Source organism: Phaethon lepturus, unplaced genomic scaffold (assembly GCF_000687285.1).
Source record: "Phaethon lepturus isolate BGI_N335 unplaced genomic scaffold, ASM68728v1 scaffold43927, whole genome shotgun sequence".
Classification (NCBI taxonomy): domain Eukaryota; kingdom Metazoa; phylum Chordata; class Aves; order Phaethontiformes; family Phaethontidae; genus Phaethon; species Phaethon lepturus.
This window is the reverse complement of record NW_010551937.1, coordinates 959-12,729: the sequence shown is the minus strand read 5'-3', so window position 1 is coordinate 12,729 and position 11,771 is coordinate 959. Positions and strand designations below refer to the sequence as shown.

At 42.5% G+C, this 11,771-nt stretch overlaps 1 protein-coding gene across 1 annotated transcript in view; it reads left to right on the top strand.

Annotated features, from left to right (window-relative positions):
- The first annotated feature begins 12 nt into the window (after window positions 1–12).
- The window catches only part of CCDC40 (coiled-coil domain containing 40), a 12,674-nt gene continuing 915 nt past the window's right edge, over window positions 13–11,771 (top strand). The window contains exons 1-20 of the mRNA XM_010291072.1: window positions 13–108; window positions 785–916; window positions 998–1,057; window positions 1,312–1,480; window positions 1,675–1,829; window positions 2,351–2,434; window positions 2,523–2,742; window positions 3,585–3,742; window positions 4,579–4,701; window positions 5,012–5,133; window positions 5,883–6,126; window positions 6,229–6,411; window positions 7,724–7,969; window positions 8,727–8,944; window positions 9,233–9,239; window positions 9,480–9,638; window positions 9,762–9,853; window positions 10,449–10,569; window positions 11,242–11,430; window positions 11,693–11,771. Coding sequence (XP_010289374.1) covers window positions 13–108; window positions 785–916; window positions 998–1,057; window positions 1,312–1,480; window positions 1,675–1,829; window positions 2,351–2,434; window positions 2,523–2,742; window positions 3,585–3,742; window positions 4,579–4,701; window positions 5,012–5,133; window positions 5,883–6,126; window positions 6,229–6,411; window positions 7,724–7,969; window positions 8,727–8,944; window positions 9,233–9,239; window positions 9,480–9,638; window positions 9,762–9,853; window positions 10,449–10,569; window positions 11,242–11,430; window positions 11,693–11,771 — 2,857 coding nt within the window. The remainder of the gene's footprint in view (window positions 109–784; window positions 917–997; window positions 1,058–1,311; window positions 1,481–1,674; window positions 1,830–2,350; window positions 2,435–2,522; window positions 2,743–3,584; window positions 3,743–4,578; window positions 4,702–5,011; window positions 5,134–5,882; window positions 6,127–6,228; window positions 6,412–7,723; window positions 7,970–8,726; window positions 8,945–9,232; window positions 9,240–9,479; window positions 9,639–9,761; window positions 9,854–10,448; window positions 10,570–11,241; window positions 11,431–11,692) is intronic.

Below are 11,771 nucleotides of genomic sequence, written 5' to 3'. Positions count from 1 at the left end.
AGCCCCAGCACCATGGAGGAGGCCCCCGGTGCCGCAGCAGAGGCATCTGGGCTGGAATTCGGCTCCGCTGAGCGGGATATAATCAGAGTTCCGCATCTTGCTATGGAGGTGATTTCCTTTGAAACGTTCACAGGGCAGCGAGGTCCCATGCGTTCCTTACAGAGAGACGCCTTCATGGAAGCAGTTTCAATAGGAAGAAGCAAAGCAAGCTAACAATTATCGCAGAAAGTAAATGTAGTTACAGTCCTGTGTATCAGCAGCATCCTGAAGTAGGTGTTTCTCACTCGGCTCTTAGCACGTTTCTGCTGTGGACACTTTAAAAAGGAATTTATCCACATTTCACAGATGTGCATACTCAGTTTTGATTTTTTTGTGGTTTGTTGTTGATAAGCTTTCTTCTTCCGTTGCTACTGCACAATACTTGAATTTGGCAAATGGTATGGGATGAAACAGTGTCTCTCTAAAAAGAAAGAAAGAAGGCAATAATGTGGCTACTTTGTAGTGCAAGCTGGAAGACTTTCTTTAATAAATGCCTAAGGGCCTTTTTAAATAGATGTGAGCTAGAAACATATGAACTTAAAAGTGGTATGTAGGATTTTTGTCAGGATCTTTACTATCTTAATGCTAGCTGGGTGGCTGTTTTTACAAATGAGGTTGGACTAAATTAAACTTCAGTGCCCTGTGACAAAAAGCAGCTGTTACAGTACCATAGCACTAACATTAAACAAAGTACCCAACCCATCCTAGTGCTGCTGTTCTGCTTTTTGCCTGTGTTGTATGCTAGGCAATGGAGGCAGAGACCAGGAACGACAATGAAGAGGAAGAGTCTGTTCCTCTGGAGGACCAAGAAGAGATGTTTCCCCCAGCAGAAAGAGATGTCTGTGGAGCTACAGAGCCATTCGTTGGTTCTGCAGAAGTGAGACACTATAATAATACATATATTCTTATTCACAGAATGCATGACCATTATTTGTAACTTCAAATTTTCCCGGTGCAGTTTTATTGCTGCAAACACAAAACCAATCAGAATTGGAACAGAGAGAAGCTAATTGGTCAAGCACAAAGTATATAAAAACTCTGACAAAACTGGAGAGTTTCCTTTGTTGTGCTATATATGTGTGAAGGTATTTTTTTATACCAGGAGTAATACAGCGTTGCCAGTATATCTATGTGCTGATCTTAGGACAAGGCTCTCTTGTTGATTCTTTGTCTGCATTGTTCATGTCTCATGAAGACAAAAATAAGCAGGTTTTTAGGGGCAAATAGAGTTAGATTGAAAAGCTGTTTCAGGTGATGGATTTTATGTTTCAGGGAAAATCTCCTGAGACTTTCTCAGACAAAGTGGAATTAGACAGCTGTCCTCCTGAATTGGGTGGCATGGAGCAGCTAATAACAGACAGAGGAAATCCTTCCCATCCTTCAGGAGCTCCTCTGCAGGCACCTGCATTATCAGTGGAGTTAAACAGCGGCACAGAGCCAGGTATCATTCAGTTCCTTATTAACAGTACAATATTTGATACCATCTATCAAGCACAGTTTCTAGTTTTCTCCCTTTTTGATCATTGTTAATGCAGCTGGAGGCATAGTACTATGAAATCTAAGCCCTTATCTTTTTCTTTTTTGTGGGGGCTGGGGTCCGGATAACATTGGAGAACCCATTTTTCCCCTATTCAGAGTGTGCCTTTGAGCAATTTGGTCAGCTTACTAGTGAGCATGGTGACCAAAGATGGGAAAAGGAAGGCCAGCAGCGTGGAGCTGAGGAACATGAAATAAGCAGAAGTGAAAAAACAGTAGAAGAAACAGAACTGGTTGTCTTGGATCCAGAACATGTGAGAAATCCTCAAATCTTGTCATTGTTCTTTGCAGACTTGCTATTTTTATTTGTATAAAATGTGTGACGTAAATTGTAAGCAGTAGCTTAGCTATATGCTAAAGCTATGTGTTTAAAAATAGTTTTTGCAAAAGTACTAACTCCTGAATGTGTCTACTCCCTCAATATTAACCTCGAAGTTGCAGGTTCGGAAGTGAGTGATGTAGTGGGCAAATCTGATACTCTATAGTACTCCTGAAAGAGAAGTACTTGCAGCAAGAGTGAGTGGGTGGATTCTCAGATCCCGCTCTTCTGATGTTTCTGACTTTCAAATATTCTCAGTAGTCATTTTCTGATGTCAACAAATACCCGCTATATAACTCTTCTCAGTTGTTACAGTGAGTGTAGCTAAAATAAGAATGCAAGGGACTATGGCAGAAAATACAGTATTTTATTTAATAGTGGGAGTAGCAGTAAGGTTTCTTCATAATTTATTTACACAATTATGTTAAACTTTATCAACCTCATACTTCTTTACAGCCTCTGATGAGAAGATTCCAGGCTGCACTGAAGAATTACCTTACTAAGCAGATGGAAAAAGTGAACCTAGAGCTTCAGGAACTGGTATACGGCATTCTTTCTTTGCTTTCCCACAGCAGCCCCTCTCTGTCCAAGCTGAAGTGAGATAGCTGATTTCCTCTTGTCTTTGCAGAGGACAGCAACGAAGAAGGGCAAAGTACAGAGAGAAGAGCTTGGGGTGATTCTTTACGGAGTGCAGCAGCAGCTGGCTCGTCTGCAGATGGAACTGGAGAAGAGCCACGACCACCGCTCTCAGATGGCCATGGCGCGTCAGCAGGTGGAAGAGGAACTGGAGGGCCTCAGGCTTACTCACAGGAAAATGTGTCAGAACACAGATGATGAGCGCAAGAAAGGTGACTGAGGCAGTCCTTGTAACTTTTCCTAATTCTAGTACTATGTGGAGAAATTAATTTGAATGTAAGTCAAGCATTGAGTTGAAAAATACCATAAAATTAATCAGGAATAATGTGCTCATTGAAAAGTTTCACAGGTATTCCTGTTTGCCATAAAATTTTTATTGTTTCTAAGACCATGTTGCTACGTTGTACTTCTGAGAAGGTCTTAAGGACTGAAACTGTACCTGGCAGGAAGGCTGTTCTGTGACTTGGCAGGAAGAAAATACCCATCACTCTGTTGTGTTTGCCTGTGTCTCTGTAAGGGTGTGATGAGACTGCAAAGATTGTAGGTCATTATGGGCGTCCAGAAGTATGAGAGCACCATCCATGTGGGAGCCCATTCCAGCCAAAGAAATGGACTTGACTCACTCTTTTTGTGTTGCAGGCATTTGGATAAGAAACAGTAAAACAATTTCAATGGCAAGGATAGCTAAGCATTAAATTGCCTAGAAAGTTTTTGCAGGTTGTTGGAAAAAATTAGAGAAGCATTCAACAGACTGAGAAAGAGATGGTTCTGTTTTGGGGCAGCAGAGTGTATTCACAGCATCCTGAGGCCCCTTCTTTGGTTTCCTGGGATTCTGTGTGCTGGGATCAAGGAATTGCTTACCAAGATTTTTAGCTTTGCTTGTGGAGCTATACTCCAAAGCGGATGTAAATTCTCATTTCAGGGAGGGCTGATTTAGCTGGTACGTGTGCGAGCTTTGCTTTGGATGCTTCTATGTTTCTTTCCCTTTCATTTCTGTTTACAGAAAAGTCTGTTTAAACACACACTTTAAATATTTTTCCTTCTGCCTCCCCAGTTTCTGCAATGCAGACCGAGGTTGAAAACCTGGCCTTGCGTCTCTTCTACATGCAGAATATGGACGAGGATATGCGTCATAATATTTTACTAATGAAACAGTCAACAAAGAAGGCTGAGGCAGAGAAGGTCCAGGCTGAGTTGGAGAAGAAAAAACAGGTATCAAGCAAAACTGCTTTAAAATAAATAAATAAATTAATACAGATGTTCGTGGTGAGTCTTGGAGGACATGCTCCCTTGTCAGAAGGAAGGCTGTAGTGAGTGAACCATGGAAGATGTATGGGGATATTTTTCCCAAATAACTGGAAAAAAACCTCCACTTTCTAAAAATGAAAAGAATCCCCACCACTAAGATAGCGGCATGTACTCCCTAAAGGTTTTTGACAAGCCTTATAATAGTAAATCACTCTTCACTCAAGCAAAGGGAGTGTGGAGGCAGAAAGATACTTATTAAAGAAGTGTCATGTGTTCAAGTATCGAGAATTATTCGGAGTCACAATGAGTTTCACAATGGAAAGTGAAAATGAACTTTGAAAATGAACTGAGCCGGTTGGTGTGCTGGAGCTCCCTCTGCTGCCTTCTGCTCGCAGCAGGCCACAGACATTATTGTTAATGCGGCGTTGCATGCAAACAGTTGAAATCGAATGTATTTAGATTCTTTTTTTTTAACAGTCTCTTAAAACATAAATTATTAAGATTCCCAGCTGCTGGAGAGATGGCACAATATAATCCATGCTGACAGGAACAAAAGCGTCTTCAGAGCTGAGGTATCAATTTACTGGATATAAAGTGGAATAAAGTCTCCTTCTCTTGAAAGTTGCCACTGCTGCATTCATGGGTCATTTGTATATGGATGAAAAAGTTTGAGCAGGAATCAGATCTAACCCAGTTGCCAACTTAATTGCTTTTCTAGCCTATGTTATTCTTGTAGCATATAGTTGGTTAAGACTGAGATTACATTATTCATCCTGAACTGTTTGGCTCTGACTCTTTAGGATCTTCTAGTAGACCGCTTAACAAGAAAAGCCTACGAGCTACAAGAACAGATTGCTCTGTTTGACGCTCAGTTTGTGGCCCAGGCGGAGGACACAAAAGTAACTCAGCAAGCAGTAAATGAGGTAGGAAGGTGCTTTTTTCACTTCTGGTTAATATTTCCCTCTGGAGGGACTGACCCGTTTTGCTAACGCTCACGTGGTATGTGCAATGTAGGCCAAAGTTGTATGGTTTGTTCCTGTTTGCAGGAATGAAGGCTTTTTTTTTTTTCCTTTGTCCTTAAGAATTGCCTGTAAATCACTTCCTCCCCCGTGTTAGTTGAAGCTGTTCCTGCCCAATATATTATGAACAGAAAAAGAATATTGCATTGTCACATGAACTTGGTTTCTCAACCCAGTATAGATTCATCCTGTCTACAAATTCTCTCCTCCTTAGGCTTGTATGGAGGTACAGGCTATTAACATGGAGAAAAAACGATTGATGAACCACTGGAATAGTAGCTTGGCTGGAATGAAGCAAAGAGATGAGGCCTATATTGCCACACAAGAGTTGCTGAGGTATCTGAAAACAGTCCCAGGAGAGACCTCAAATAATGTGGACAGGAGGGATTCTAAAAGGGCCAGTGTGTCTTCTATCAAGTTTATTGCTGTATGTGCAGGATATGTCAGACAGAACAAGTTTGCTGCTCTAAAGCACATAATAAGGTTGAAGGATAAGAAGCACAGTTCTTTGTTACTATTTTCTTTATCCAAAACACAACTCTCTCCCTCAAACTGTGTGGGTTTTTTAAAGCTGTTTAGAGTTTTTCTATTCATATTTTATTCCTTTAGAAGAGTTCCTTCACCTTTGCAACATCTCTAAATCCAAAGAGCTAGACAGCAAGAAGGATTTATCTATCGCTTTCAGTTAGGATTTTGTGGTGCCTTTAGAAATCTTCAGGAAAACCTTCCTATCATTGCCAGAGGAAGTTTTTATTTGGTCCGGAGTCTTAAAGCTTGTCTGATTCTCTGAGAACAAACAATATGCTTTTATTGGTATCCTGGTGGCATCCTGGTAAGAATGTGGGGGTGGGGACAGGACTGAAAGAAGGAACTAATTTTCCTACATACATTTCCTTTTAAATCTTACTGTCTCCATCCATCTTCTGATGACTCTGCACTGTCACAGCAGACCAGCCTTTATAAAGATCTTCCTTCTTGGTCAGCTGTTGCTGCAATAGCCTGTTTGAAAAGAGGAATTTGTAGGTGACTGTTCAGCAAACGAATCAACCCCTGTGATAATTTTCCATCCCTGTTTGCCTCTCCAGCAAGTACAGACATGACCTCAAGTCCCTAGAAATGGACATCCACGGCTGTAGAAAGTCAATCAGGAAGGAGGAGGAGAAGAACGAGTTGCTTGTCACCATCCTGAGCCGTTCACAGAATGATGCAAACTTGACAAAGAAACGGATTGCCCAATGCCTTTCAAGGCAGGAGGCCTTGAAGGTTGAATCTAGCACCTATATTCGCATTCTCTATGAGACAGAGCAGACCCTCAACAGGACCAAGATGGTGAGAAGAGTTACCTGGAAGAAGAATCCTTTTGAATCGGATATTTAATCCCCTTCCCCAAACAGTTGTGGTGATCCTATCTCTGTCTTCCCTACTTTTTAGGATCAAGCTGCTCGTCTGAATGAGTTGCTCTCCATCAGTAAGGATATAGAGAAAGGGACTGATGCCAAAGAGCAGATGGAGAATGAAATCATGGCAAAGCTTCAGGATCAGATGATGTCCAGCAAAGCCACAAAGCACTTCTCACAGTTGGCTGCAAAACTTCATAGGAGAAAAACAGATCTGGTACAGTATCTCTTCTGTTTGGGAGGGCAAGGGAAGGAAATAGCCTACAGCAGTGTTTCTCAAGTGTGTTTTGTCAGTGTCTTCATTTTGTTTTTCAGGTCTACAGTTGAAGCTTTGCTGGGTTTGCAACTTCAATTTAGTTCTCCCAGTGATCTTATTGCAGGATTCTTGTGTATGCAAGAGAGTTGGCCAAAAAGGCCTGACAGATGACATACTATTCTTTCTTTATGTAAAAAATGGGGCAGAATGATGAATCCTGGGAGTGCTCACTATAAAGTGGTTCAAGTTCTTATGTATTGCAGGAAGACAGTGGATATGTGGTACTTCTATAGTCCACATCAAACTGGCTTAATATCTCTGTATACTGCGTTGCAGAATGTGATCCAGACATACTCTTAGTTTCCAAATAAGGATTACAGTCCAAGGAACAGTCAAACCAGACCCACAGTTCTTCATGGCATGATAAGTTACTCTCTTTGGGAGTGTGTAACTGGTACAGATAGGAAAACCAGAAGATGCAAACATAGTAGTTACTGTATTGACTCGTGTGGGCTGGTGCTAACACAACGTGCTTACACCCCTGTATTTCCACAGATTATTTCAGCCTGCCCCTGGGTTTTTTTATCAGGTGCATATTTTAAGTAACTGGAAGACTTCCAGGGTTGGCTTTCATTGTGAGAAAGGCCTCTCCACCCCCCATTCCGACAGGTTCGCAGACAAGCGGGTACCCTGCATTGACTCCTATTAGCATCTGTGTTGTGTAGTAGAATATAGTGCAGGCACCATGGACCTGGAGAAGACCAAATTGTAACCTCTTGCGGTGTGCTCCAGGCTGTGCAGAAGTAGCAGGCAGGCTCTTGAAAACCTGGCTGCATTTGTACTGCACTCAAACAAAAGGCATACTCACGCTTTCTGGCTAGGACAGTTGTTAGGTGAGGGATATGTTTGTCAGGCATGGTGGACAAGGTACAATATAGTAATGTCCTACTACTGTTAGCCAGGTAACGAGAGACTTCCGGGCAGGGAAGATAATTGCAGAAGTGATGAGTGTGGTCTCTTAAAGGGTTTTGGGATGCTTGTGCTCCTTAATGCTTTTCAACAGCCTTATGGCAGAGGCAAATATTCCTATCTCATGTCAATAGGTGGAGAAACAAAGGTACAGAGAGGGTAAGTAGCTTGCTTATGGCTTGTAGCATAAACCTGGCGGTAGAATCTAAATCCCCTGATGCCTGTGCTTTGATAAGTGGATGTTACAAATCGAGGAGTTGCTGTTGGTGACAGTAATTTGTCTTCTGTCTGTTGATATTCCTAGGAGCTGCATTGTTCCAAGGCTGAGAATGATATCGCCCAGGTTATTCTGAATGCAACTCATACCAACTGCAGGCTGACAATTCTCAAAAAAACCCTTGGTGAGCTGGACAAGGAAATAAAAAGCATCCATGATCTGATCAGCCGCAGTGAAAGTGAGATTGCAAAGTGCAGTCTCCTGATTGAGAACAAGCAAGGGGTCATCAGCCAGTACAACAGGAGGTTGGAGATGATTCTTTCTCGGCAGGGGGTATGTACCTTTATGTTTCAATTCCAAATTTTATTTTATTCTTTGTGATCACCACAGATGCCCTTGAAAAATGTACCTGCGTAAGTGCTGGATCGCTAAAACTTTCAGGCATCAGTATTGTGATTTAAAAGCTGCACTAGTTAATGTAAATGTTTACTTTTGTCAAACAGTTCTTAATGCATGTGAAGAGGAGCTGGCATGAGGGAATCATTGTGAAATGAGGGTGTGCCTACCACAGATTTCTGCAGGGAGTCGTCTCTACCTGATGAAAATGTTGAATGACATCAATACTCTGGGAGTAAATAGGATCTCATTATAAAATCTGCAAAGACTGACAAGGGGAGAATCAAACAGGCAGAGTGACTTAAGTTGCTTGATGGTTGTCCCCATTCAGATGATGCCCAGATATGTCCCTAACACTGTGAGCCATAAGATCTTTATGGACGCCAGTGTAAAAATGAGTACTAGGGCATATACTCTGCAAACTGTTGAATGTCCAGATGTACCTGTTGGAAGAGCTTAGGAGGCCCTTTCGCTACAGAGTCTGAGAACCTTTTGGGCTTCTGTTGAATTTATTCCTGTGATGTCAGGAATGATTAGTCCCATTCAACTCATGACAAATAGAGGCAGAAAGTAATGGTATAGTTGAAGTATTTAGTAGGCATCTCAGCAGCTGGACTGGCCTTCTGCAATAATGCTATACAGAAGTGCTCCAGCAGCTTCTGCCTAATTAATCCCAACCCTTGCTCTTGTACAGCAGCAAGAACTGGGACCGTTGGAAATTGAGATCAACAGGCTGACCAAGCAGATAGAAGAATATAATTCTGAGGTGATGACATTACAGAAGTACTGGCTCAATCTGCAGAAAGAGCTAGTGAAGTTAACACACGAACGGGAAGAACAAGTAGCCTCCTTGGACATGTTAAAGAAACAGATTACAATAATGCAGCAGAAGAAAGTGCGCACTGAAAGTAAGTCATTCCCTAACTCCTTCTTGAAATGTTAATCCGTGAATGGACAAAACAGGGAGTGAAGGCTTACAGATGGGTAATGCTAGACCTCCACCAAAGAATGCCCTCAGTTCTCCTATATATGTGTGAGCAATAATGCAAATAGCCCCAGTACTATACTTGGGGGCTAAAAGCCAGGCACCTTCTGCTGTTTTGCATGTTGTTTATTTCCTATAATGATCAATCCTGCTGTCTTAATTGACACAGTCAAACCCTAAGTGACCATATCACATGTTACACTTCTTCAATAAAGTTTGCAAGTAGTTGGTAGGTAAAGGTCCCCACCAATGACAGCACTTTCCTTGGCCAAAACCACATCTTTTCCACAGTGGTCTTCTTCAAAACCATATTTGATTTTTGGGCTTGTGGAAAAATGTTTTGGCTGGATACATGGGACACAGGTGGCTCCACACGTAGTGTTGTCTGGTCTAATAGCCGTTTGTCACACCTTGTCTGTATTCTACCCAGTAGTGCCCCTGGGAATGTTAAGGCTTTCTTAGCAGGAAACAAAAGAACAGAAAGACATTGAACGTCACATGAGGAACATGTCAAATGACTTGATAAAGTTGAATGTGTTGATCAACAAGAACAACAGCAGCTTTAAGGAGCTGCAATATGGCAACATTATCACAGAGAATGAGTTTATACGCTCTCTCAAGGTACAGAGGCTTGACATCTCATTTCCCGGTCTCAACCACCCATGCAGATCAGAGGCAAACAATGTTCCTATAAATCTTTCTCAGTCTGACAATGTCGTATTGTTTTATGCTTCCCAAATCTAGGCAGCAGAAAAAGAATCAGTTGAGATGCAGGAGAAGCACAGTCAATTGACTGAGGAGAAGGAAAGACTCCTGAACAGCCTGGTGGAAGCAGAGTAGGTACCAGAGAGATTCTTGCTTTGTGCCACCATCTTTGAACTTTTCTATATGTGTCCATATTACCTGTCTTCTCCAATCACCAAACTGAACCAGCACCAGCAAACGGGCTTCTGTCCTTGGAGAAGATGAAAGGGAGTTTAATGAATTTGTGAAATGCAGAAATTGAAAGGTGCTTTAGCTGTTTCTGGAACCAGCAAGAGCTGAGAGGATGATGGTTTTAATGATTCCAGCATGCTTGTGCTGGATGTTGCCAAGATCTATATGGGAAGACTCTGCATGCTATCTCCTCTGCCAGTAGCTTAGAGCAAGCGTGCTGCACTGGGCAATTAACTGGGGTCCATCAGCCCCCTGTCAGTCTGGGCTTGCGTGTTTTTACAGTCATCATGCCATTTTCTAAATTGCGGAGCTTCCTGTCTGATTTCACGCTGCTCTAGTGCTGCCCTTTTACATGTCCTGTATGCAAATTCTTAGTTTCTGCTGAAACATTCAGCTTTGTTCACAATGGATCTCAGGAGTGTGCTGCCACTGATGCACAGAGAGAGCATCCTCTCTTGTTTACAAAGGCACTGCTTTCCCTTTCTGTCATTGAAGGCATCAAATCATGCTATGGGAGAAAAAGGTCCAGCTGACAAGAGAGATGCGTGCAGCAGTGGATTCTGAAACAGGACAAGGTGAAATCCAAGCCATGAGAACAGAGATTCATAGGATGCAAGTAAGGCACTGGGGAAGACCACAGAAGAGGGCTGCACACAGCGTATTCGGGTTTGGAGTTGCTGAAACATGAGGCAGGAGATGAGAAACAGGCTGGAGAAGTAGCATCTTCAAATCCATAGCAGTATTGGCAATCTTACCACCCTGCAGCTAGATGGGATTAAATACATCCAGCATGCTCGCACTTTATGCATTCCTTGTGCATGCTATGTGATAGGCTGCAGCGGAATCTAGATGTACCCAAGAAATCAATTTAAAATGTAGTATGTCTGCCACCTCATTCTGTGACCCCAATTTATAAGCAAAGAAATGTTGATTACTAAATATTGCATCATCTTGATCACTGGTTAGGGAAGTCTTCTATCTTCTGGCAAAGCAACTCTTCCCTTTCATTCTCGGGTTACTTCTGCTCTTCTGCTTTTGCTATTGCTAATGAGCCCCAGTGAAACATTTTGAAGGTTACTTTAGATGAGTTGGTAATCCAGCCCTCTGCCTTCCAGATCCACACAGGGCAAACTAAGTTTGGATTTAGAGCAAATTTGGCTTGCCAAGGCTCACGTGTCACGTGTATCTGCTTTATGTTGATGGGATGTGCCACACAGAAGACATCAGTTAGATGCCATTTGTAAACCTTCATTATTTTCAGCCTATTTTATATCTTGACAAATGGCAGGTCCGCTACGGCCAGCTGATGAAGCAGCAGGAGAAGATGATTCGTGATATGGAGGCATCTGTTTCTCGTAGAGAGGCAATAGCAGTTCGTGGAGAGGGACAGAACAAAACAGATAAGAAATATATCACCAAGAGCGACTTCCACCGCAAGAAACAGGAGCTGAGAAAGAGCATCAGTGAAACCCAGAAGGTGAGCAAGTAAAGCAGGGCGGCAAGAGTTCACGTAGCCTGTATTTGCCTTGTCATGAGCACCAGTGCGCACTTAGCACAGACACATGGAGTGTCAGTACACAGATGCTGCACATGCACAGGTACAGCACTGTGCAGGCGGCAGGCTTTGGAAACTCTTTAAAAAAAAAAAAAAGAAAAAAAATGGTTCTGGGAAGATGGGCCGGGAATGCAGGTGGAGTAAAGAACCAGAATCCGCCATTTCCTTCTCCTCCATTTACTAGAACACTCAAGACTGCAACAAAACCATCCTGGAGCTGGAGAGCACCCGAGCGTCCCTTAGTGCCACCCTCTTGGAAAAGC